Source organism: Arvicola amphibius, chromosome 5, assembly GCF_903992535.2.
Source record: "Arvicola amphibius chromosome 5, mArvAmp1.2, whole genome shotgun sequence".
Taxonomy (NCBI): Eukaryota; Metazoa; Chordata; class Mammalia; order Rodentia; family Cricetidae; genus Arvicola; species Arvicola amphibius.
Window position 1 is genome coordinate 15,495,885 of NC_052051.1, and position 27,884 is coordinate 15,523,768.

Consider the following 27,884-nt stretch of genomic DNA (forward strand, 5'->3'; position numbering starts at 1 on the left):
GTCCTGACCTGTAGGACACCAGCAAAGACTTCTTTCAACAAGTATGACTCAGCCCTTCTGTCTTTCCTGTATCACCCAGCCAGGTCCTACAGCATTCTCAATGCAAGAAATTCCTCTATCCCTGAAAGTCCCCCTGGATCCATAGTTAGCAACTTGATGGTGTTTGCTGGCTTTGCTCACCTAGCACTGAGTCCCTAGCACTGAGCACAGGGAGATACTCAGTGAATACTGATTATCCAATGTGTACTGTGCCAGACCCCACTGGGCACTAGGTGTTTTATTTATGCAATCAAGGCAGTCAGAGGGACCCACGCACCTGGGAAGGAGAGAACGGAAGGGTTTTGACAGGTGTGCTCTTCGGGGTAAGACTGTTACAAGAGTCCAGGAAGGACAGGCTGGCACTGTTTTCTGTGACAGGTGACAGGGCCACACGTCGTTTCTTCTGTCGCTTGAGCACTGAGGGTGGTGTGCCAATGCCTGAGCCTCCAACCTCAGTGCTTGGGGAAATGGGGATCAGCTCCCCCCGGCTGCTCCGGCTCAGGTCTGAAATAGTGTGGCCATCAAGCCGATACTCAGTCATGCTGGGCCCCGGTGTGGCAGTCTCATGGGATGGCAGTGCCTGTTCTTGCTGCTGTGATGTCTGGGGTTGCACTGGGCTGCTGTTGACACTGCCCTCAGCAGATGGTTCTTCAGGAAGATCAAATTTACTCAAGTCACACCAAGCATCAGGGTCCTGCCAGAAAGGGAGGGTAGAAAGTCCTAATACAGTAGAACTTCATTCATTACATGAAAATAATGTCAAAATCGGTCCCTTATCCCTGGGATCAGTCATTATCAATTACATTCATTTCCTCAATGCTCTCTGTATTACACTGAAGCTTGAACAGGATGCTTGCCAATCAACAGCTTTACAATCCCTTAGCAACCTGCTAGAAAGCATGACTTTTTTTTATTAATTCATTGCATTTATTTACACGTGAATGTCAAAGACAACTTGAAGGAGTTAGTCCTCTCTTTCTGCCACGTGGGTCCTCTGGATTGAACTCAGATGGTCGGGCTTGGTGGCAAGTGCCTCTATCTGCTGAGCCATCTCTCTGGCTCCCTTTCCTGCTATCACATTAAAGAACCCATGCTAAGCTCAAAAGAGTATATGAGAATCACCAGTCCTCATCTTTACCCAAAGGTGTCTAGAAACAGAAGATTCCACTTTGATCCTGGAAGTGTGGCCCTGAGATAGAGCCCACTTGCACACTGTGGTTCTTGGGACTTGCTGGAGCCAGAGACAGCTCATTCCTGAGTAGAAACTAGCGTGCAGCTAGGTTGACCTCAGATCCTGATCTCTCAGAGATCAGAGGTCCAGGAAACTGATGACATCTTGGATCTAGGAAGTATATCCTGCAGGAATGCCTGCGGAGGATGCTAGATGGGATGGACAGCGGTTTTATAGATCCTTTCCCTTATCTTCACCACTCCTGGTAGAGTCTGAGGTCTGAGTCAGTCAGGACTTAACTCCTAGCTGATATAGCCTGAAGCTGCCTATCACATCAAAAGGGTGGCCCCAGCCACAAGCTCTCAGGCAAAGTCATCATTTAGCTATTTTCTCAGAAATGACACATTTTCTCCTTGAGGAAATTTACAAGAGCTGCAAGGCCCCTCCCCACTGTAAATAACAACTGGTGAAGATGAGACTCCGCCCTGAGGGCTGCATACAATCTGGGCTAGGCACCACAGTGTCACTCACGCTGGTCAGCTTACTAGTAATGCAGCCGTCTTGTGGTGTTACGAGATACCCACAATCCTCTAGGCATCACCTGCTGGAGCTGTGTAGGGTTGGTCTGTCCTTGGTGCCATACCTGGGGTAAACAGGTATTTGCTTGTCTCCACATAAGGAGCACAACCTACGACACCTAGGGCAGTAATCACAGCATGGCCTGGGGTGAGCAGCCAAACCCATTGGCTGAGCAATCGTAACTCCTTGCACTTCCAGGCCCCTCTCCAGCGAGACCTAACTATATGATGCCAATTCGGCACCCTCTCTAAGAATACTTTTCATCCCATTCCATGCTGTAGGGCAAGGACTGCAATGACCTCACTAGTGTCCCCAGCCTGGTCAGGGCTGTGCAACCTCCATCAATCAATAAATGCAAGGAGAGTGGTGGAGGGAAAAAAAGGCAAGTTCACAAGAGAAGTGTTGGGCCCAACATACCGACTCAATCAAGTCCAGGGCTTCCGAGAGGCTGGGCCCCACAGCAGGGATGAGGAGGTTTGCTGCCTCCACCACCCATTTGTAGGGCAGGCTCGTTTCTGGCGAGGAGGAGTCCTCTTGATATTCACGCTTGAGGGGCTCCAGGGGCTCTGGGGTGTGCACTTCGCCCAGATCAGCAGGCACAGGCTCACGCTCCTGTTTAGCACAAGCAGCAGCAGCAGCTGCTGCTGCGGCCTCCTCCTCACTGCTCTCCTCTTCTTTCACAGCAGAGGGCGCCAGCGGCCAGCCAGCCACCAGACTTCCCTGTCAGATCCAAGGGCAAAATGTGCATTTTTGTTGAAATAGACAATGCTGTAAGTTTCTAAATCAAAACACATAACCCGAGTCAAAGATAAAGGAAGCTCAGATGACCAGAAACTGCAAGACATTCTGATTGTACTGCATATTTGAAAACTATCAGTATGACATAGGCTAATGAGACTTACAGAAAAATAACTAATCCTGGACTATTCATAGGAAAAGCGGAAAATGGACTACACAGAAGAGAGAGGCCCTGAAACAATGCTGGGCATGGCAGAACTTGAAAGGCCAAGGCAAAATGACCACAAGTTACATAGTGAATTCCACAACAGCGTGGGTTACAGAGGTGGCTCAGCAGATAAAGGTGCCTGCAGCTGGGCAGACAACACGAGTTTGACCCATAAGATCCACATGGTAGAGAAAACAGACGCTATCCTGACTTACACACACATCATGGTACTTGCACACACAGACACACACACAGTTTTTAAAGCAAACAAAAAAGTCTTCAAAGCAAGCAAGCAAAGCAATCCATTATGCACACACATTTGTTTTGTGATTTGTTTTTCTCCCCAAAACCAGATTTCCAGGGTCTTTCTGTGTAACAGCCCACATGGAGATCTTCCTGACGCTGCCTCCTGAGTGCTGGGATTAAAAGTGTGGGCCACCATGCCCGGACACACATACTCACTTTGTTAAGGTTGTTTTTTAAAGCAAGCAACCAAAAACAAATCGTTACCACCACAAGACTCAGAATCAATGTGGAAGTCCCTGAATTAGAAACAGACATACCTTAAAATACAAAAAAAAAAAAAAAAAAAAAAAAAAAAAGGAAGAAGAAAGATAGAAAGAAACAGATGTACCGAGCGTAAGTGAATGCCCTTATTTTGGGAAATACAAGCTGAAGCACAGAGCATTCAGGGGATAAAAATGTAGTAACTCCCGGTTTTTCTTTCTTTTTTTTTTTCTTCCGGTTTTTCTTTCTTTATCGAGGCAGGATTTCTATACAGTCCCAATTGGCTTGTAAGTCTCTAACCAGACCAACCAGTCCCACACTGAGTAATACAGTAAGTTAATCGAAGTCTGGCAAATGGGAAAAATGAGCTAAGCCTTGGAGCTGCAGGTCTGTGGGAGGGTCCTTACTAGCACGGGCAAGGCTCTTTGGGAATGGGACAGGAATGGAACCAATCCCAAGTACACATGGAAACTCCTAGCACTAGCCCTGAAACGCTTCTGGATGTTTATCCCAACACTGTGACAAAAAAATAGAAATTGAGGAAAATCCTTCACAGGAATAATTCTCAAAGTAGAACCTAGTAAATGAGCCATTCAAGGATAGGCTAGGCTACATGAGACCTGCTCAAAAAGCAAGTGCTGGGCTGGCACTTGCCGCCATGTCTGATGATCTGTGTTCGATCGTTGGGACCCCACATGGTAGGAGAGAATTGCAAGTTGTTCTTCACCTCTACCTGCACAGTGGTATGCACACCCCGTCCCCAACACACACATGCACAAGATAAACAAATGTAATAAAAAACTGAAAATAAGGAGCTAGAAGGATGGTTCAGGAGTTAAGGGCACTGACTGTTCTTCCAGAAGACCCAGGTTCAGTTTCCAGCATCCACATGACAGTTCACAACTGTCTGTAACTTTAGGATCCAACACCCTCACACAGACATACATACAGGCAAAACAACATCAGTGCACATAAAATAAAAATAAATTATTTTTAAAAAAATGAAAACAAAACAAAATAACGCATCTGGAGAGGAATGGATGAGACAACGTTTGAGCTGACCTCCTGTGCTCTGGACCATGTGGGGCTCACCCCACCCCAGCTTCGGACAACACTCCAGTGTCAAAGGAAGAAAAGTGTACCAATAAACTGACTCCTAGCAGAGCAGGGTCTTTAGCAGCACCACGCCCCCTCATGCTCTGGCCTCCGTTGGTGGATATTCTTTCTTTCCCTCAGAAATCTCAAGTGGAAAGCATACTGCTTAGACATGCAAGAAACTGCCAGAAGCAGACTTCTTTGGTGAGGGAACCTTCAGGGAGCTAGGACTAGAGATGCCCTTACATATGTTCTTCCATCTTTCTCTGCAATTTCAATTTCATATCCTTTCCCTCTACAAAGCTGCATCTGACATCAGGGGATCAGATTCCCAGAAGTTGGAACCCCAAGAATTAGAGGCAAAAATGTGCTGCAGGTCTGTGGGAGGGTGTTTATCTAACTCTTGAGCAGGACGGTGTAGAGCTGGGACAAGCAAGTTCCTGCTAAGCAGTAAGAGGGGTACAAGACAGTCATATCCGTCAGTAACCACCTCAGATCAAGACAGCACAAGACAACTGGGGAGGGGGCTGCGCACACTGTCATCTTTGTCTCTAATCTTTTTGAGACAGGGTTTCTCTGAGTAACAGTCCTGGGTGTCCTGGAACTTGCTCTGTAGACCAGGCTGGCCTTGAATTTACAGAGATCCGCCTGCCTCTGCCTCTGTGAGTCATGACTGCCTGGCCCTGCAATCTCAATTTTAAAAAAGTAAATCAGTTTTGTTTTTTTTTTTTTTACTTTTTATAGTTAAGATCAAGTGTAAAAGAACAAATTATTGGAGTGTGATGGCTGTTCTTAATTGTCAACTTGATTACATCTGGAATTAACTAAAACCGAAGCAGCTAGATACACCTGTGAAGGATTTTTCTTAATGAAATCATTTGAAGTGGGTAGAATAACTTTTAACCCTTTAATCTGGACCACACCTTCTGCTGACATGAAGGAGGAAACTTTTGCTCTTTGCCTACTTGCTCTTGCTCACTGTCAAGTTCATTCTGCTGTAAATGAAGACCAGCTGAGACAGTCAGCATTGTGACCTGAAAACTACTGGATTCTTGGAACTTCTGTTGGTAGACAGCCGCTGTTGGACTAGCTGGACCACAGCCTGTAAGTCACTCTAATAAACCCTCTTTTTATACTTATAGATAGACTCCTTCTAAGTTCTGTTCCTCTAGAGAACCCTACTACAGCTTTTGGTATCAGAAATGGTTCTAGAACAAGAGAAGTATGAGGATGAATTTTTTGTTCTTTGGTTTTTCAAGACAGGATTCATCTGTGTAACAGCCCTAGCTGTCCTGGAACTAGCTCTGTAGACCAGGCTGGCCTTGAACTCACAGAAATCCCCCTGCCTCTGCATTCCTAGTGCTGGGATTAAAGGTGTGTACCACCACAGCCTGGAAAAGATAAATTTTTAAAAGTATCTGAATAGGCTTTCCAATTTGCCAACATCTACATGAGTTACTGAAATCTCTCCTAGAAGCTCAGAAGGTATTGAAAGCCCATGGTGTGCACTACTTTACAAACTTAAGGAGACAAATGCATTTAATTCTTCTGATTCACCAATAGTAAGAGACAATGGATTTGGAGATTATAAAGAAGGAAAATGATGATGCTGGTTGGTTGTTCTTAACATCTCTAGATAAACTGACAAAGGGAAAGAATGTGCTCCATTCTGTGATAAAATTGAACTAACAGCTCAGGATTTGGTAATGGACAACGATGAACTAAGTGGTGAAACTCACTAACTCCAGATGTGCATAGTCTAAAGCAGTGGTTCTCAACCTTCCTAACGCTTTGATCCTTTAATATAGTTTGTCATATGTGTAACCCCCAACCACAAAATTCTTTTCGTTGCTACTTCATGAGTGTAATTTTGCTACTTTTATGAATAGTAATATAAATAGCTGTGTTTTCTGATGGTCTTAGATGACCCCTGTGAAAGTTCACCCTCCCCAAGGGGTCCACCCACAGTTGAGAACCACTGGTCAAAAGGTTTCTCAGTAGACCCTTGCTTACTTCTCTCCAGCAGCTACAGAAATCAAGCTGTGGAAAATCAAGCAAAAGCAAACCCTAACTATAATGGCCGAATTACAAAGAAAATTCTGGAATATTCAAGTCCCAGCCTTGGAGGGTGTCCACAGTTAAAGGAAGGTCATCAGTGGGTAAACAATGGGATCGGGGTGTGTGGACCAGAGCGACGCTGAGAGCTTTGAGCCCTCGGATGCTCAAGAGCTCATGAGTCTCCACCCCCAGCAGGAGATGTGCTACACCCCAGTACCCTGAAATATTGTCTTTTCACCTTTGACTAAGGAGATTAATCCTTAATTGTTGGCTAAACCAGCAGTGACTTTCCCTAAAGAAAATGCCAGGTAAAGACAATAGTGATGTCCCTTGGGGCCCTCTAGACCTATAATCATACTAAGGCTAAGCAGGCTCCTAGAGAGGACAGAGAAAGCGTAGTTCACAAAAAGGTATGCTATACAATTTAAGAGTATAATGAGTTTGTTAAGTAGACGTTTATTACAGCAGAAGTCTGGGGAGTATGTGAGAATGGATTTTAAGGGTATGGATAACAGTGAAGAATATAAAACTTGATCGGGCTAAATTTATTGCTACAGGTCCATTGGATGAAGATTCTAAGTTTAATATGGAAACTCTCACAATTGAATGGTTGGCTGAACATTTGTCAGAAAATGGCCTACTGAAAAGGAGTTGGAGGTACCTGACATCCCTAGCTTCGTGTTGACGGGTTTTAAGGCTCAGGAAAATTGCAATACTTGAGTGGGTACAATGTGTAAAACCTAATCCTCCACCATGGGAAAAGCCCAGAAGACACACCCTTCACTACTCCTATAAGATGCAAATGGTGAAGAGGCACCAGCATATTTGAAGAGCTCTGTTGTCACCCTTTTTCTTGTGCCAGATCTTAGGGTTGGAGTTGTTGCTACTCAGCTGTATGAATTAAATGCAATGGGTTTAATAGGGTCCTGAGGAAGCAGGGTCAGGTGGCATCACTGAATCACCAAAGACAAGGTAGTCATAGTTATTGTAATAGGCAGCATAGACAGTCATATCACCAGGCCAGGCGGTGGTGGCGCACGCCTTTAATCCCAGCACTCAGGAGGCAGAGGCAGGCGGATCTCTGTGAGTTTGAGGCCTGTCTGGTCTACAAGAGCTAGTTCCAGGGCAGGCTCCAAAGCTACAGAGAAACCAAGTCATATGACCATAAAGGTCAGTACATAAAATGTTGATTGGTCAATAGCCAGACAGGAAGTATAGGCGGGACAAGCAGGCAGGAAGTATAGGTGGGGCGACCAGAACAGGAGAATTCTGAGAAGAGGAAAGCGTCTGTCTGCAGTTGTCACCCAGATGTAGAAGCCAGATAATGCATCACTGATAAAAGGTACCAAGCCACATGACTAACACAGGTAAGAATTATGGATAAGATATAAGATAAGAGTTAATAAGCCTGAGCTAATACGCCAACCAGTTTATAATTAATATAGACCCCTGTGTGTTTCTTAGGAACTGAATGGCTACAGGAATGGGCAGGACAGAAACCTCTGTCAATAAGATGGAAAATAAATACAAACAAAATTCAAGGGCTTTCTAACTCAATGAAATTCTAAAAAAATTTAGTGGTGTGAATGGTGGTGGTATACGAAAATTAGTGCCACCTTTTAAGGTGAAGGATAAGTTATTGCACCTGCCCCCCCCCATACTGCCAAAGAAACAAGATTAGCGGGGGCTTATCTGGATTCTAGAGACAACACATTCCCCATCTGGGTCTATTACTCTGGCCGGCCCATACACCCAGAGACTCTGAAAGCTGCTAGCTTTGACTGAGGCCTGGAACAGGAGAAGGTTCTTCAACAGGTCCAGGCTGCTGTGCAGACTGCTCTACTACTTGGACCACATGATCCAGCAGACCTGACGGCTACCTGAGGTGTCAGTGGCAAATAAGGATGCTGTCTGAAGTCTTTGGTAAGCCCCTATAGATGAATCACATTAGAGACCTAGGGATTTGGGAACAAGGCTCCATCATAATCGGCAGATTACTGTCCCTTTGAGAGACAGCTCTTGGCCTGCTATTGGGCCTTAGTGGAAAGTGAACATTTAACAATGGGCCAAGTTACCATGCAACCTGTGCTGCCCATCCCAAGCTGGGTGTTATGTGATCCACCAAGCCATAAAGTAGGACATGCACAGCAGCAATTTATTGTCAAATGAAAGTTGTGTGTGTATATGTATGTATATGTGTATATATGTATGTATTATATATATTTGCGCCCATGTGGGTTCTGAAGGTGCAAGCAAATTTACAAGCAGAAGTTGCCCAAATGCCTACAGTTTCTACTCCTATTATAATGCTGTTTATTGTATGCACTTATAGGTTCATGGGGCTATGATTGGTTGACTGATAAAGAGATGACTAGAGGCCGGGCAGTGGTGGCGCACGCCTTTAATCCCAGCACTCGGGAGGCAGAGGCAGGCGGATCTCTGAGTTCGAGGCCAGCCTGGTCTACAAGAGCTAGTTCCAGGACAGGCTCTAGAAACTACAGGGAAACCCTGTCTCGAAAAACCAAAAAAAAAAAGAGATGACTAGAGTCTGGTTTGATGTGGGATTCCCCTCTGTATGCTGTAAATGTTTTATTGCCATTGGTTAACAGAGAAGCTGCTTTCGGTCAATGACTTAACAGAATATAGCCAGGTTGGGAAAGGTATTTAGAAACAGAGTCAGGGTGATGCCATGTAGCAGCTTCAGGACACAGATGCTGGACACCAGACAGAACCTTATGGGTAGGCCACAACCATATCATGACACATAGATTAATAGAAATGGGTTAATTTAAGATATAAGCACTAGCTAGAAATATGCATTAGCTAATAGGCTAAGCAGTGTTGTAATAATACAGTTTCTGTGTGGTTATCTTGGGTCTAGGCAGCTGGGAAGCAAATGAGCACTTTCGACCAACACTGGTCGAAACACTGGTTTACTGATGGTTTAGCTCATTATGCCAGTGACCACCCAGAAGTAGACAGTTGGCACCATTACAACCCCTTTCTGGCACAACCCTGAAAGACATTGGCGAAGGGAAATCTTCATAGTGGGCAGAACTTCGGGCAGTACACATGGTCATTCATTTTGTTTGGAAGGAGAAATGACAAGATGCGTGACTTAGTTGATTCATTCATCCAGTGGATTGGCTGGATGGTCAGAGACTTGGAAAGAGCTGACTGGAAAATTGGTAAGACAGAAATCTGGGGAAGAAGTATGTGGATAGGTACCTCCAAATGGTGAAGTGCGAAGATACATGCATCTCATGTAAATGCTCATCAAAGGGGACTTCAGCAGAGGAAGAGTTCAACAATCAAGTAGACAGGATGACCCACTCTTTGAACAGTCAAGTCTCTTTCCCTAGTCATCCCTGTCATTGCCCACTGGGTCCAGGAACAAAGTGGCCATGGTAGCAGAGATGGGGTTTGTGACAACACGGACTGCCACTCGTCAAGGCTGACCTGGCTATAGGTGCTGCTGAATGCCAGATCTGCCAAGAGAAGAGACCAATACTGAGCTCCATTTCCTGGAATGACCAGTCAGCAGCCTGGTAGCAGGCTAACTACTCTGGACCACTTCCCTCCATGGAAAGAACAATGCTCTGTCCTCACTGTTCTAGTTAAGCATTTGCCTTTCCTGCATGCTATGCTTCTAACAAAGCCAACATCTGTGGACTTACAGAACTCCTTATCTACCCTCATGGTATTCCACACAGTATTGCTTCTGAACAAGGAACTCATGTCATAGCCAGAGAAGTGCAACAGTGGGCTCAAGATCATGGAATCCGCTGATGTTACCATATTCCCCACCATCCTGAAGCATCTGGCCTGACAGAAGGATAGAATGGCCTTCTCTGTGATTAAAGTCAATGGGAAATTACAACCTAATCCAGGCAGGATGACAAAGGACACAGACCCTTCAAGAATAAAGCTAAGAGTCACTTCAGGAAATGAGCCAAGACCTGCTGAGGTGCTTCCTGAGGGTGGAGGAAATACAGAATGGGTAGTAGAGAAAGGTAGTTAGTTTCTGTCTTCAATTATTTATTTATTTGTTTGTTTGTTTGATTGTTTGTTTATTATGTGTACAGTGTTCTGTCTGCATGTATGCCTGTAGGCCAGAAGAGGGCACCAGTTCTCATTACAGATATGGTTGCTGGGAATTGAACTCAGGACCTCTGGAAGAACAATCAGTGCTCTTAACCTCTGAGCCATCTCTCCAGTCCCAAGTTTTTTATTATGTAATGTAACATCAATTAAGGAGACACATTTCCACCTATTCTAGAATATATAATGCACCTGCAGCTATATGAGAGATATCATGTTAGATATAACTATAACCTGGTTATTGTTTTCATTTGGAAATTAAGCATGACTTGAGGAGATGTGTCAAGTTGATAATGGGTAGACTTGTGATGACTGTTCTTGGTTGTCAACCTGACTGCAGCTAGGAGTAACTACAACCAAAGCAGCTGGATACACTGTGAGGGACTGATCTTAAATCATCTGAAGCGGACGGATCTTTTGTGGTGGAAAGATCCCCCTTTAATCTGAACCACCCTTCTGGTGACAGCCTATATAACAGACATAGAAGGAAGCTTGTGCCCTTTTCCTGCTTGCTCTCGCTCTCACTTTCCCTGGCAAGTCTGCTCCTTCACTGGCATTAGAGTCAACTTCTTCAGGATTCCAGTGTATCCTGAAGACCAGCTGGGATATCCAGCCTTGTAAACTGAACAACGACTGGATTGATTCTTGGACTGTCTGTTTGCAGACAGATATTGTTGGACTAGGTGAACCACAGCCTGAAAGCCTATAAGTCATTCTAATAAATCACCGTTTTACAGGTATATATGTATATACATACATACATAATCAATCTATAAGTTCTGTTCCTCTAGAGAACCCTGACTAATAGGCCTAGGTTTAACTGCCAGCACCAAATACACAGGGCATGGATAATGGCATATGCATGTAACTCCACCATTCTGAAGTCAGGTGTAAGAGAACAGAAGTTCAAGGCTATCCTTAAATACAGAGAGACTTCTTCAACCTGGTAAAAGACCCTGTTTTCAAAAAAAGAAAGAGAGAAAGAAATGGGGGTGGGGGTGGTTAGGATGTGCAGCAAGATGGCTCAGTGGGTAAAAGTGCTTGCTACTCAAGCTTGACAACTTGAGCTCAATTTCTGACACCCAAGTTATCCTCTGATGGCAACACATGTGCCTATACTGACTCACACACATATACATGGACACAAATAATTACATTTTTTAAAATAGAAAAAAATATAGTTGTTTTGGGAGTGGATATTTAGTATATGCGCATATCAGTTCCACTGTTTATAGTTGTAGAAACTATAAGATAGAAAACATCAAGGCGGCTGGAGAGATGGCTCAGTGTTTAAGAGCATTGCCTGCCCTTCCGAAGGTCCTGAGTTCAGTTCCCAGCAATTACATCGTGGCTCACAACAATCTGTAATGGGGTCTGGTGCCCTCTTCTGGCCTGCAGGCATACACACAGACAGAATATTGTATACATAATAAATAAATAAATCTTAAAAAAAGAAAAGCAAACACATCAGGAAGATAATGGGCTGACAAAAAAAAAAAAAAAAGGAAATTCTGGGTGATGGCAATAAGGATGCCTTGTGTTTTCAATGGTCTTAGGCAACCCCTGTGAAATGGCAGGCCACCCCCAGCACACCATGGGTTATGCTATGACCCACAGGTTGAGATGGTAATGGGGAGCCATGGTGCTGTGCGAGCAGCCGAGCACTGGACTAACAGTAATGGTGGTAGTGAGGTGGCTACAGATACACCAGTGTGCTTTTTATCATAATTCAGAATATATGCTGAATGCCAAAATATTTTATATCTCAATAAATCTGATCCTTTTTAAAATGGCAAAAAAGGAGACAGTAAGGTTACTAAGCAATTAGATTGCTTTACGACTCTTGCAGAGGACCCGGGTTCAGTTTCCAGAACTTACATAGAGGCTCACAACCTCCTGTAACTTTGGTTTCAAGGGGATTCAATGCTCTCATCTGATCTCTGCGGGCTCTTACATGCACATGGTACACACATACACATATGGTACACACATACACATATAATAATGCTTTTTGTTTGTTTTTTGAGAGCTGGCATTGAACTCACAGAGATCTGTCTGCCTGTCTCCCAAGTGCTGGTAGTAAAGGCGTGCGCCACCACCACCACCTGGCCATATATAATAATTCTAAATTAGAAACACAGGCTGGTAAGATGGCTCAGCAGGTAAAATGAGCCAAAACTCATATGGTAGAAGGAGAGGACCAATTCTTATAAGTCAGCCTCTGAAGGTCAGGCATGGTGCTACATTCTAGTACTTAGGAGACAGAGATGGTAAAACCCATGAGTCTGAGGCCAGCCTAGTCTACATGGAGAGTTCCAGAACAGACAGGAAGACCCTGTGTGATGTGGGAAGTCTTTCTGTATATGTGTTGCTTTTATTGGATAATAAATAAAGATTCTGCCTTGGTCTGTGATAGGGTAGAGTAGAGCTAGGCAGGGAAAACTAAACTGAATGCTGGGAGAAAGAAGGCGGAGTCAGAGAGGAGCCATGTAGCCGCCACTGGGAACAGATGAGCTAGAACCTTGCTGCTAAGCACCAGCCACGTGGAGATACACAGATTAATAGAAATGGGTTAAATCAAGATGTAAGAGTTAGCCAATAAGAAGCTAGAGCTAATGGGCCAAGCAGTGATTTAATTAATACAGTTTCTGTGTGGTTATTTTGGGAGTTTGGGTGGCCAGGAAACAAAGAAGCAGCCTCCTACTACACCTGTCTCAAAGACAAAAAAGAAAGAAAGAAAAATGAAAAAAAAAGAAGGCACCATGAACAAGCTGTCCTCTGACCTCCTCCACATGAGTTCTAGGACATGGGACACATGCACGCAAACACATCTTCTTTTAGATTTGAGACAGATTTTCTCTGTATAGCCCTAACTGTCCTGGAACACCCTCTGTAGACCAGGCTGGCCTAGAATTCTCATAGATCTGCCTGTCTCTGCATCTCGAGCGCTAGGGTTAAAAGAATGCATCATCACCACCTGGCTATAAAAAGGATTTTTTTCTTTTTTGGTTTTTCAAGACAGGCTTTCTGTTGCCTGCCCTGGAACTAGTTCTTGTAGACCAGGCTGGTCTCGAACTCACAGAGATCCTCTTGCCTCTGCCTCCTGAGTGCTGGGATTAAAGGCGCGTGCCACCACTGCCCAGCTTTATAACAAGGATTTTTAAAAATAGCAAGAACACTTTCAGTTTGTAGATAGGAAAGACCTTTAAGAAAAGAGTTGTTGAAAGGAGTAGGAGGCTAAGAACTCCTCCCTAACCCACTTCTCAAAATGTTATCTGACCACTTTCCTGTCCTGTAACAAACTAGGACTAGACTGTCACAAGGAAAGTTCTAGAAACATGAAGGCCGCACTCAGACCCCAGAGCAGAAATGAGTGAGTGGCTCTGAGGAAGGTATTGAGGAGACAGGGTAAGAAAACCAGGGAGTAAAGCCAACAACCAGCCTGGAATGAAACCCAGAGTCTGAGCCACAGGGGGCCACTCACCTGGCCTTCCACGGGCTGGGCACTCTGGTGACAGTCCTTGTCCTCAAGTTCCAAAAGCAGGTAGACAGGTTTGCAGTCTCTGGACTCATTTGGGAAGCCTCGTGTGTCTACTTTCCTCTTGATGGTGGAGTTCCAGTGATTCTTCACAGCATTGTCCGTCCTGTGGGGAAATCCAGGGACCCCTGATATATGGCTCTCGGAGGCTTCCCCCACCCTGCTGCAGCATATCCCCCATCTCTAAGTGAAGGTTCGGCCAAATGCGCTGTGAGCACTGTTCAGCTCACTGTGTGTAGCCCTCCAATGGCCTAGCAAATATCCACATATCTCCATGGAATAAGCAAATGAAGGACTGAGTGCAAGTTGGACTGACCCAGAAAGCTTCTCTGAAGAAAGAGCAGTGAGAACTGATAGCACGTGGGTAGGCCTCACAACAGGGCAGGGCAGCAATGCAGGCAAGGCTGTCTGAGTGGCTCAGGGTCAAGGTGATTGCAGATGGAGGTGAGGCTACTTGCATGTTCAAGGCCAATGTTTCTTGCCCAACCAAGCAATAAGGCAGGCCCTCAAAAGTAACACAAGGGGCTGAAGTTATATTAACAGGCAGTTCAGACTCAAAAGACAACTTTATCACCTGGCCTCCTCTTTATTCTTCCTTCCAGGATCACACCTCCATGACAAAGGAAAGACTCAAAACACAGAAAACAAAAGCAAAGTAGGGATAAGAAAACAGGGAGGGAAGTGGCAGCAAATCAGATTTTAGAAGTTATTGGAAAGTGGAAAGAGGTCAGATGAGTGACAGCCCAGGAGTTTAAGAGTCCAAACCAAACTGACCTTACAGGAAGACTGACTAGAATCGGTTCACCCTCAAGGCTCTCCCAGGGCTTCCCAGAACTCCAGGAGCCCCAAGATTGTAGCAACCAGATTGAATGAGGAGCACAGACAGACACAGGTTAAGCAGAGCAGCTGTCCGACCTCCAGCTCCTGACACTGACCTCCAGGCAGGAAGAGATGTTTCCTCTTTAAAAATAACCCAGTTTGTGTGTTGGGTATAGCTCAGTGCAAGAGCATTTGACTGCAGACATAACCCAGCAACCGTGGCCACAATGAACAAAAACAGGACAGAAACTGGGGCTTCATGGAAATCTGCACCCTGGAGGTGAGATTCCCAATGCCATGGCATCCCAGGCAACAGCTCCTTAAAGGAATAAGCTACTTCGAGGAATAAATAAGTCCAGAGAAAAGCATTAATTCTTGGAGCATCCCAAAGGGCCAGTGAACAACAAACCCAGCAGGGAAGCAGCAGCAGTGTGCAGTGGGCTTTACAACAATGGTTGCCAACTGCTTCCTAACAGTGAAGAGCCAACCACAGATCTGCAATCCTTCAAAGCAAACCTCCTGTATTAATCAATATGGATGGGCAAAACAAAGAAAAACACTAGGCCATGGTTCTCAACCGCCCTAATGCTCCAAGCCTTTAGCAGAGTTCATGCTGTAGTAATCCTCAACCATGAAATTATTTTCATTGCTACTTCATAGGCAAGCACACAGTGCAGGGAAGGAATTTTGTTTTTTTTTTTTTAATCTTTTGATCTTTAACACAGTATCGACAGTGAAATAAGTGGCTGCAAACATACATTAAGGATCTGGGCCAGAAAAGGGGTTAGAATTTAGGAAACAAAACTTTTTTGTTCTTTTTTTTTTTCCTTCTTTTTTTTCCCAAATAGGGTTTCTCTGTGTAACAGTCTGTCCTGGAACTCGCTCTGTAGACCATGCCTGTTGAGGCTGGCCTCAAACTCACAGCGATCTGCCTGCCTCTGCCTCTCAATTGCTGAGATGAAAGGTGTGCACCACCACCTCCTGGCCAGAAAACAAAACTTCTTCATTAAAATGATTTCCAAAGGATTAGAGGGTAAAAGCCAAGAAACTTCTGAGAAAGTGAAATCAAAGAGAAAACAGAGAAAGATGAAAAGATCACGGGATGCTCCCAGTACTCTGAACAAAAATGACTTTCAAACGCTACATATATTCAAATCATCTATTATATACGGGATAAAATTGAGGACTGAGCTTTGGATGCTAATGAAGGATGTGTTCCACTAAAAAAAGGATGTAAACAAAACAGAAGGTGTCTAACAGTATGAGGGACAAAAGACATTTAATCTAACAACAGAGAAATCCTGTCTCAGGGGAGGAAAAAAAAATGAGGCATGACTTTCTCTCTTGCTGTGGAACAATGGTCAGTACCATCACTTGTATTTTAAATAAATGCTGATTGGCTAGTAGCCATGCAGAAAATATAGGCAGGGTGACCAGGCAGGAAGTAGAGGCAGAGCAACAAGAACAGGAGAATTCTGGGAAGAAAAAAAGACTCAGCCTGCAGTTGTCACCCAGACACAGAGCAAAGCAAGATGTGACTGTCTCACCAATAAAGGTACCAAGCCACATGGCTAACACAGATAAGAATTATGGACTAATATAAGTTATAAAAGTTAATAAGAAGGCCAAGCTACTAGGCTGACCAGTTTATAATGTAGACCTCTGTGTTTTTCTTTGGGACTGAATGACTGCAGGACCGGGTGGGACAGAAACCTCTGTAAACACTCTCCATCTCCTGGTGGCTGATGAGACTTCCACCTGCCTGTACCATATTTGTCTTAAACTCTAACAATAAAATTGTCTTTGAGATTAAAAAAAACAAAAACACCTGTGGAAGAAGGGCCACATAGAAAGAATAGCCAGAGAAGAAGGAAATACATTCATACACAGTACTAGTGCTTGAATTCTATATTCAAGGCAGTGGTATAAGCTTTGTTATCCTAACTAAAAATTGGGGTCATGGGATATAACAGGTATCCTAGTTACCTTTCTTCCCCACCTGAGACAGGGTCTCTCTTTGTAGACCTGGCTGTCTCGTTTTAAACCAGGCTGGCCTCGAACTCAGAGAGCCACCTGCCTCTGCCTCATAACTGTTAGGATTAAAGGCTGCGCCATCACATCAGGCTGTCTACACCTAGTTTTAACTACTTGTCAGCAGGGCGATGGTGGTGCATACCTTTGATCCCAGCACCTAGGAGGCAGAGGAAGGAGGATCTCTGTGAGATCAAGGCCAGTCTGGTCTACAGAGAGTTCCAGGATAGCTAGGGCTATATAAGGACCTTGTCTCAAAAGGTGGGGGGGGGTGAGGGGGACACACCAAAGTCTGCTAAGTATAAGCCTGCAAGTGAGCGAAAGCAAGCCAGTAAGCAATGTTCCTCCCTGGTTCTGGCTTCAAGTTCTTACTCTACTTCCCTCAACTGTGACCTGAAGTGTAAGCCAAATAAACCCTTCCCTCCCCAACCTGCTTTAGGTCAGTGTTTTATCACAGCGACAGAACCAGAACAGCTGGATAGAATGGGGCATCGGGGAGGTAAAGAGGGTCAGAGTCCCAGGAAGCTAAGTCTATGGCTGAAAACCAAGATGAACAACATCACAGGGGCTGAGGAAACAGATGGTCCAGCAGCTAACAGCATAAATCACTCACTCTTCCAGAGAGAGGATCCAGATTTGATTCCCAGCACCCACCAGGTAGCTCACAACTGCAACTCTAGTCCTAGGACATCCAACGCCCTCTTCTGGCCTCCTCAGGCACCAGCTAGACATGGTAGATACACAAGCAGGCAAAACACACACATAAAAAAAGCAAACATAAAAAAGAACCCAGAGGTGTAATAGTCTTAAGAACAACGACGTATCATTCATTAATATGGAGACTAGATAGGCAGGGTGGTGTATACCCACATTCAGCACTCAGGAGAAGGCCAAGGCCACAAGGTGAAGTCGGCATGTCCCTGTCTCTAAATACAAACAAATGAGTTTGGTTCAGCAGAAAGTGGGAAATGGAGACGGAAACCGGTATTTCCACCATACTCCTTGTAACAGGATATAACCTGACGTACTGCCTTTCTAGCCATGCCCTGCTGATGCATGTCTCTGGAGACAAGGCAGGTTGAATACTGAAGAACACGGGATGGCTAACAGTACTCTGGGTCACTCTATCCAGGATGGGCCCCACCTCCTGGAATGGAAGACAGCTCACCTCCCTGGCAGCATCTTGGCGATCTCAGCCCAGCGGTTGCCCAGCACTTTATGGGCCTCGCAGATTATGCGATCTTCCTCCTCGGTCCAGCAGGACTTCTTCACCTCGGGGTTGAGGTGATTGTGCCAGCGCTCGCGGCACTGCTTCCCCAGCCGGCCCTTCAGGTGCTTGGCAATCAGCGTCCACTGTTTTGTGCCATACTTCTTGACCAGCTCAATGACCTTGAAGAAAACATCAGTGAAGGACCTGCCCCTCAATCACCTCCACTCAAGCATCGCCAGATCCAGGTGGGTCTCACTTCGCAGGGCTTTCGAGAGCTACAAGCCTGAGAGGTCAGCCCCAATCACACTGTAGAGTTATTTCACGTCCTCTTGGCACTTCTATGGACATCAGGAGGGTAGAGCCCCAAGTCATGGCATGGAGAGCTAGACTTTGGTCTTCAGTCACCTCTCTGAAAGGCTCTTTTGCTCAGAATACAAACCCTAACAGCCACAGTCACCCAGTTTCCTTTTTCCCTCAAGACAGGGTTTCTGTGTGGCCCTGGCTGACCTGGATCTTGCTCTGTAGACAAGGGTGACCTCAAACTCAGCATACCTCTGTCTCCTGAATGCTGGAATTAGAGGCCTACACCACTACTGTCTGGTTCCCACAACCAGGGAAGAGTAGATACTTATAGAAAAAGCAACTTTTGCATGGAAATATTCTATTTCATCTGTGTCATTAAAAATTACAAGGTTTCACTATGTAGACCAGGCTGGCTTTAAACGCTGATCCTTCAGTTTCCACCTTCCCAGGGCTGGGGTTACAGGCGTGTGCCACCATACCCAGTTTGCTGTGACTTAGGTGCAAAGGCAGCTTGTGGGCCAACACCAGGGAGATGTACCAGAACTGCAGGAGAGCAGCCCAGGGTGAGCATAGTCTGGAGAACGACAAATCCTTTCTGTGCTTGGTTTACTCCACTTTAACATGGAAATCACCCACCTCATGGGGCTACAGGCACTACAGAAATAAAGCATTGAAAAACCAAATGTGGGGGCTGGAGAGATGTCTCAACAGTTAAGAGCACTGATAGTTCTAACAGCGGTCCTGAGTTCAATTCCCAGCAACCACATGGTGGCTCACAACCATCTCTAATAAGATCTGTTGCCAACTTCTGGCCTTCAGGGACACATGCAGGCAGAACATTATAAACATAATAAATAAATCTTAAAAAAAAAAAGCCAAATGTGGCAAACACCTGTAATCCCAGCTCATGGGAGACAGAGACAAGAGCATCAGGAGTTCAAGGCCAGCCTTGGTTACATAGCAAGTTTAAGACCAGCCCAGGCTATCCGAGACCCTGTCTCAAAAACAGAAAAAAAAAAAAAAAACAACAAAACAAACCCTAGAAGGGGTTAGGAGGGGAGATAAGCTCAGTGGTAGAGAGCTTGCACAACAAGCAATAGGTTTCACATAAAGCACCATAAAACAAGGTCTCCAAGTTTTGTGACTGTGATATAACCATTATCATAGCATCTGACATATTATCATAGCATCAGTGGCAGCTGCCACTGGCTGAGCAAGCCCCTCTGTGCACCACACTTAACCTTTCCATGTTCTTTGTAACAGCTAAGGTTAAAAGCCAGGTCATTCATGGGGTAAAGTGGCCAGTATAAGCCCAACACTCAGGAGGTTGTGAGTTCAAGGCCTGCTTAGGATACACAGCAAATATGAGACCAGCCAGGGCTACAAAGCTGGCCTGCATCAACACACACACACACACACACACACACACACGGGCGCACACATGTGCGCACACACAAACAAATCCCTGAAGACACTTAGGACTAAAGCGGAGTGGTACAGGGATGTTTAACACACACACACACACACACACACACATACACACGCCCCCGAAGACACTTAGAACTAAAGCGGAGTGGTACAGGGATGTTTAGACGTCTTGGTGCCTGGCAATGGTGAAAGCCCACTGTGTATGCAGCCCTTTGCCAGCACTTACCTTCTGATCTTCCTCTTTGGTCCATGGTCCCTTAACAAGGTCTGGATTCAAAACCCTCAGCCAACGATACTGGCATTGCTGGTCTGTGCGGTTCTGGGACAGGAAGAGAAATAATTGTGGGACCATAAGATTGAACTCTGGTTGAGCCCTGAGCTCAGGGGCTAGGATGCAAGCACACATCAGATAGCTATGTCTTGAGCCATGCACCCACCACACACCAGAGGCTGACCTACCAGAACAGCAGTGCATTAATTTTGATTCAAAGGATAAACTCAGGCCCTGTGGAAAGTAAGTTCCCAATCTCTGAACCCAGGATGTGTGTGGGATGCAGTACCTCAAAGTCTATAAATGCTTTGTGGGACTTATTGGCTCCTACTGTCTTCTCACTTACTTACTTATTTAAGTTTTTCAGGACAGGGTTTCTCAGCAGCTATGGAGCCAGTCCTAGAATTTGCTCTGTAGACCAGGCTGGTTTCAAATTCACAGAGATCCGCCTGCCTCTGCCTCTAGAGTGCTGGGATTAAAGGCATGCACCATCACTATCTGGTTTATTATTTTTAATGATTTATTTTTATTATATGTGTATTGATGTTTTGCCTATATGCATGTCTGTGTGAAGGTGTTGGATCCCCTGGAACTGAGTTACAGACAGTTGTGAGCTGCCATGTGGGTGCTGGGAATCGAACCAGGGTCCTCTGGAAGAGTTGTCTGTGCTCTTAACCAATGAGCCATTTCTCTAGTCCCACATTTTTAAAGAGTTCAGACTACAAGGAAGTAAAAGACAAGGAGGGCACAGAGAAGTATGATGATCTAGCCTGAGATGCCTATGGAAGGCCAGCAGTCAAGTGACAGCCTTGTGCATGATCCTATCTAGATGCCTGCAGTCCTGCAGAGGGCATATAGAGGAAGCGCTCTTCCCCAGAGGGCTTTGAATGTCACCTGCGTGGGAGCCTCAGCTTGAAGTCTGCTCAAAGGATGCCTCCCCTCAATTTCAAGTTCATGGCCCAGAGCTAAGTACCCAGTTGCTCCTGACTTGCAACATGCCTTTGGGCCTAGAACCTAGGACGTGGTAAAGAGCTGCGTGGAATCTTCTCACTGGGTACCTTCTGGATTTTTTGTTTTGTTTTGGTTTTGGTTTATTTGTTTCTCTGTGTAGCCTTGGCTGTCCTGGAACTTGCTGACCTCGAACTCAAGAGATCTGTCTGACTCTGCCCTGTGCCCCGCCCCCACCTGCATGCTGGGATTAAAGGTGTGCACCACCTCAGCCAAGCCTCCCAGGCTTTCACAACTGCTTTCTAAGTACCTCTTGAAGCAGGCCACCCAGAGCCCTTGCCCTGAGGGGAGGGCCAGTACTCACAGGGAAGTGGCTGGCCAGGAATTTCCAGTCTTGCTGTCCAAACTGCCTCACCAGGGCCCTCAGTTGCTCATCCTGCCAATGAAGACACAGAATTTAGTTCATGTGTGTGGAAAGTTTTATAGATGCCATGATACAGCCATATCCATGTATTCACTGAGGAAGTGAGTGCCTACTAAATGCTAAGTATTAGTCCCAGTAGCAGAGAGCAACAAATCTGCCTGACAAGGAGAAAGGGGCAAACAAAGCCTCAGGCAAGCACAAGTATAGCCACTCTGCAAAAGGGTACACTGGGAGTTAGGGTGATTGACTCTTCAGGCAGGCAGCTTTTAAAAACAAAACAAGATAGCCAAAAAAGATAGCTAGGCAGGAGGGGGAGGGAAGAGGGATTAGACCAGAGAGGCTAACAGAGACAAGCCAGGAGAACTAATTCTCTTAGGCACTTGGGCAGCAGATGATCAAGGTCCAATGTGCTTGTTACAAAGTATCGGTGGGCTGCCTCAAAGTGGGAAATTTTCAGAAAACAGAGTCTATTTTAACCTCTGCACTTGAAAATAGAGACAATAGGATCAGGAGTTCAAGGCCATCCTAAAGTATAGACTAGCAAGCATTCCAGAGCATCCTGGAATACAAGAGACCTACCTCAAATCAAAAACAACAAAATCCCACAAACAACAATGTCCTTTCCCACTTAGGGCTGGCAATGCAGCTGAATTGCTACAGTGCTTGCCTACTGTGCACCTACTTCAGGAAAAGTGAAAATTCAACATCAGCCTCAGCTGTATGACAAATCGGGAGGCCTGCCCAGCACACATTAAAAACCCTGTCTCAAAACCAAAACAAGTGCAAGGGAGACCGCTCAGTGGATAAAGGCACTTGCTAAGTCTGACCACATTACTTCAATCCCTAGGACCCAAATAGGAGAGAACCTATTTGGCCCCCGAAAGTTATCCCAATACACACACACAGACACACACACCACACACACACACACACACACACACACACACACGCACGCACGCACACGCAGTAGAACAAAGGAAAAGAAAACTCATAGCATATGCCAACCCTCTCACACACAAAAATAACAATACATAAAATTAATTAAAAGCAGCTAGAGAGATGGTTCAGTGGTTAAGAGCACTGGCTGTTCATTTCCAGAGGACCTGGGTTCAATTCTCAGCACCCACATTGCAGTTCACAACCATCTATAACTCCAGTTCCAGTAGACCTGGCACCTTCTTCTGGCCGGTACCAGGTACACAGTGGAGCACCTACACACACGCAAACAAAATACCCATACATATAAAATAATAAAATTATTTTGTTTTAAATTTTTAAAAAATAAACTTTTTTTTATTTATTATGTATACAATATTCTGTCTGTAGACCAGAAGAGGGCAGCAGACCTCATTACAGATGGTTGTAAGCCACCATGTGGTTGCCGGGAATTGAACTCATGACCTTTGGAAGAGCGGCAATGCTCTTAACCGCTGAGCCATCTCTCCAGCCCAACATTTTTTTTTTAAACAAGGACTGCAGATTTAACTTCCTAGCAGCCAAGGGTACATAGGGTCCAATGTCCCCACCAAAACTCAAAACTCATGTTTAAACTTAATCTCCACTCTACAGTATGATGAGGTAGTCTCAGGATGATTAGGTGTGGAAATCCTATAATCTCTGCTGTCAGAATGGTTAGTTACCAATACATGGACCAATGGGTTAGTATCTTAAGTAATCTGTTAAAAAAGCCAGTTTGGCACTTGCCTCTTACATAACCTTCTTGCCGTGTGATGCTTTACACTGCCTGGGAATAGAGTACCCCCACACACACCAGTGAAAATGGTAAATGGTGAGGTGTATAAACCTTTCTTTATGAGCTACCTACTCTCTGGAATTAGGATATAACAGCAGAGAGCAGACTAAGATAAAGGGCAAGAAGCACCTGAGAGAGGAGGTGCTGAGGTCTAAGACTACACCCCCCCCCATCCTTAGATTGGAAAGTCTGAGAATGCTCAGAGGAGCAAAGAAGAGAAGCAGATGGCCCATCAACTTTTAGGGGACACCACCAGCCACCCTTAACCCTCTCCTCCCCAGTTCCCTGGAGTAGCTGCCGCTCGCTCACCTCCTCGTGGGTCCATTTGACCTTGCACTTGTTGTCCCTCTGCTCCAGGAGGTCTGAGTCCCCGTCCTGGTAGTGTAACTCATCCAGCTCCTCACTGCGGAAGCAAGCTAAAGGTCACGGACAGCATGTTTACATACCTTTACCTGGGGATGGTAGCGCAAGGCCAGGGTCGGGTCAACTATGGGAGGTTTTACAGAAGTAGACACAGGTTGTGTGTGGTGGCCCCAGCACTTAGGTGGCAGAAAGATCAAGAGTTCAACCCTCGTCTGGGTAAAACAAAACTTTGTCTCAAAAGCCAAAAAATAGGGGCTGGAGAGATGGCTCAGCGGTTAAGAGCACTGACTGCTCTTCCAGTAGGACCCGGGTTCAATTCCCAGCACCCACGTGGCAGCTCACAACTGTCTGAAAATGCAGTTCCATGAGATCTGACACCTTCACACCAATGCACATAAAATAAAGTTAAATAAGGCAAAAAAAAAAAAAAAGCCAAAAAATATAGGCAAAAGTTTGCCTTCTGGTTTTTTTTGTTGTTGTTTACTTATTTTTTTTCAGACACTCTCTCTATCCTGGCACTTGCTACATAAACCAGGTTAACCCCAAACTCAGACCTTCCTGCTGGTATTAATACCCCACCATGCCCAGACTTTGCCTTCTGTTTTCTTCTCAAACAGGTTTATGGGCTTTCACAATTACATTTATTTATCTGTATGCCTATGCATAAACGTCAGCACCTTTACCTGCTGAGCCATCTGCCCTGCTCTCTGCTCAGTTTACAGTTCTTTGTGATTTGCTGACGCAGTCTTGTTAAATGGCCCATGCTGGTCTCCAACTCAAAATAATCCTACCTTCATCTCTGGGATTGCAAATTTACGCTACCATGCCTTGATTTATTTTCCTTTTGTTGCTTTATTTTTGGGATAAAATTGTCCAGCACCCACAAAGTCCTAGGTTCTAAACCTCCACCTCACCACAAATACAAAACAAAAACCCTTCACAAAGATTGTAGTATTTAGAGGGTGATGGTGGTGCATACCTTTCATCCCAGAACTTGGGAGGCAGAGGCAGGAGGATCTCTGTGAGTTTAAGGCCAGCCTGATCTACAGAGCTCCAGGACAGCCAAAGTTTCACAGAGAAATGTTATCTCAAAAAAAAAAAAAAAAAGATTATGGTATTTATGATATTTAGCTGGGCAATGGTTGTATGGTTGTATATGTCTATAACCCCAACACTCTGGAGACTGAGATAGTGGATTGCTGCAAAATGATATTCAAAACTATATTCCCTCTTTTTTCTTTTCAACAGTAAACTTACACTGGTATTAGTTATTTCCTTTAGATTTATTTTATGTATATGAGTATTTTGCCTGCACGTGTCTCTTACACCACATCTATCTATGCCTGGTCCATGCAGAGCTAGAAGAGGGTACCTGATCCTCTAGAACTGGAGGTCCAGATGATTGTGAGTCACCAGGTGGGTGCTGGGAACTGAACCTGGATCCTCTGCAAGTGCAATAAGTGCTCTTAACTACTGAGGCATCTCTCCAGTCCCTGGCATTGGATATTTTCAAGATAACATGTAATCATCAAGAATGCAAAATTTTAAAAAGTCCAAATTACTTAGGGGAAACGTCTGAAATAACTTTTTCCATTTTTTTAAAATGTGGGATTAAAGGCTTATTCCGCCACACCCAACCTAACTTTATTCATTCTTGCCTGCAAACAAGTACAATCAATGGACAGAAAAAAAAAAAAAACTCAGAATACAATTATTTGAAGTCTAAAGGCTTTTTTAAAAAACTAACATAGACATTTTTGTTATTGTTTTGTATTTCAAGACAGGGTTTCCCTGTATAGCTCTGGCTATCCTGAAAGTCATTCCTATACATTCAGAGATTAGCCTGCCTTTGCCTCCCTGCTGAGATGAAAGGTTTGCTCCAGGATGGGCCAGTCAATGTGGAATTTTTTATTTATCTGTTACCCAAATCCTACTATCTAGCTTAATGCTCTGAAAAAGAAGACCACAGCTGGGTGGTGGTGGCGCACACCTTTAATCCCAGCACTTGGGTGGCAGAGGCAGGTGGGGTCTCTGTGAGTTCGAGGCCAGCCTGGTCTACAGAATGAGTGCCAGGACAGGCTCCAAAGCTACAGAGAAACCCTGTCTCGAAAAACCAAAAAAAAAAGAAAACAAGAAAAAGGAGAGCACATTATGAACCTCTAAGAATGCTAGTTAGGGACTGCAGAGCTGGCTCGTCGGTTAAGAGAACATATTGCTCTTGATAAAGACCCAAGCTCAGTGTCCAGCACCCTTTAGCACCATCTCCCAGCTCCCGGAGAATCCATGGGCACTGGCCTCTGTGGGGACCCACACCTAAGTGATCATAACCACACATATGTATAATTAAGAAAGGAAGGAAAATAGCCAGTTATTCACAGAAAGTTATTAATCCTTCCCCAATTCCCCAAGACCAGCATTGGGTCACCTCTAGCAAATATACTGCTAGGTCAGTCATCTGTAACTGGGAAAAGCAGAGAGATTTGCAAACAAGACAAAGCCACACTTTGCATCTGCACACTCTTTCCTTTCTTCCCCCCTCAAAGGCAGCAGAGCTTCCCAGTCACTCCTACACACCCCAAACACTTTGGAAAACCAGGCCCTGACCTCAGTCCCAACCTCTGGTCTTGATAGCACCCGCAAAGGTCAGCTCTACTTTCACAACCTGGTTTGGCACAGAAAGACCTTAAGAAATATTTGTCCAGGAAGTGAGTGGATTTGTGAATGAATGAGTACTTGCTAAGAGAAGCTGCCTACCAAACGATTTTAAAATTCAGAAAAAATGAAAATAAGTCTCCAAACCTAACAATACATGTCACTGGATCTGGAACACAAACTTGTTCTGTCATTTCTGACCCAATGCATGCACCACCTACCACTGTAAAGCAGGAGACAAAATCTACTAAGTATTAATAACTGAGCTTGCTTCCCCAGTACCCAGCACAAGGCCCAGATTCTATGAGAAGCTCAATGTCCTAGAACTAAAGGTATCTGTGCAGAGAAGCTCTGATGCTGTATAAGGGGGACACTAATAAACAGATGGGAGGTAATGGCATTCACGCGATACTTTCTCACATTCCCAAGGTCTCCATTTAACAGATGTGAACACTGAGGCCAACTAGAGTTATGCTGTCAGGCTCGACACCTTTATCCCCCTCACCTCCCTAGTAATCACAGCTTGAAAAGCATAGGCCAGTGTGTGGTTTAAAAAAAAAAAATCCCATTTTTGTTCATATACCCTTTCTCTTGCCCTCGTAGGTTCTGGGCTGTGCTCCAGGGAAAGGTGAGTCAGAGGCCAAGAGGGAAGTGGGGCACTGGGGTACAAGGGAGCTATAACATGTGGTAGAAAGAGGGCTGAGGCTGGTGACGACGCGGGGATACTGAGGGTACCTCCAAATGAGCCCGGGGGGGGGGGGGAGACTCCCGGAGTTAATCCGTCCGCGCTCTTCCTGGGCATTGCAGTGCCTTAGAAACTGAGGCAGGGGAACCCACTCTAAGCAGTGCTCACGGACGGAATACTTTCCAACCATGAGGAACTCTGTGAAAGTAAGCAAGCTCAGGATCTGTTCGGTATCCTCACCCTAAGCCCAGTTCGGCCATCTGAGGACGTGGGTGTTCTGAACTGGAGAGACCCAGAGGGAACCCTGCAGACCCCATGATCTCACCCCTTAGAGAGTGACAGAGGCTGGAAAGCCCCGGAGTCGGACCCCAGATACACAGGTGTACAGAGGTCCAGGCTTGACCCAGTCACTTACCCCCTGGGGAACTAGAAAGAGGGAAACGCGGCTCCTGCCTTGGGCCCGGCGGCCGCTGGCAGCACAGTCTCGTCACACCTCGTCAGTCTCTACTGAGCCCCAGCTGCCCCAAACTAGCGTGGGACAGGAAGAGGGCTTCTGAAACCAAACCGAACCCGCCGCCGAATCCCCAGGAGACAGACAATGAATCCCCGGCCTCACACCCGGCAGAGGGCCCAGGGGCTTTGTGCTTTCCCGAACGCAAACTAGAAAGGAACGCAAGCAAATTCGAGCCGCTCTGGGACGACAAGTGTCTCCCAGACTTCTGCCTCCCACTCGCGGCGACCAAGAGAGACATTCTCCCTGTCCAGTACTGAGCCTCCAGCTGACACCGCGCGCACCAGTCTTCCTTCCCCACCCTGCAATTAGGCGGGAGATGACGGACCTCACCCAGGGCCGGGACCCGGTCTCGGTGCGGGGAACCCGCGCTTTCCTGTTCCCGGGCCCAGAAGGCCCAGGAACCCGTGCGAGGGGTCCCTCAGCGTGGCGCACTCCCCTGCACAGGGTGG

The 27,884-nt window shown here is 45.5% G+C and overlaps 1 protein-coding gene across 2 annotated transcripts in view; it reads right to left on the bottom strand.

Annotated features, from left to right (window-relative positions):
• Positions 1-27,884, bottom strand: part of Mybl2 (MYB proto-oncogene like 2) — a 36,505-nt gene that overhangs the window by 8,503 nt on the left and 118 nt on the right. Inside the window, exons 2-8 of one of the 2 annotated variants that reach the window (XM_038331685.1) lie at positions 23,531-23,624; positions 21,409-21,480; positions 20,052-20,144; positions 18,053-18,273; positions 13,981-14,140; positions 2,207-2,509; positions 317-733 (exon numbers count right to left, since the gene is read on the bottom strand). In XM_038331685.1, the coding sequence (XP_038187613.1) occupies positions 317-733; positions 2,207-2,509; positions 13,981-14,140; positions 18,053-18,273; positions 20,052-20,144; positions 21,409-21,480; positions 23,531-23,624 (1,360 nt within the window). The remainder of the gene's footprint in view (positions 1-316; positions 734-2,206; positions 2,510-13,980; positions 14,141-18,052; positions 18,274-20,051; positions 20,145-21,408; positions 21,481-23,530; positions 23,625-27,884) is intronic. The other variant, XM_038331687.1, reaches the window with a different exon arrangement.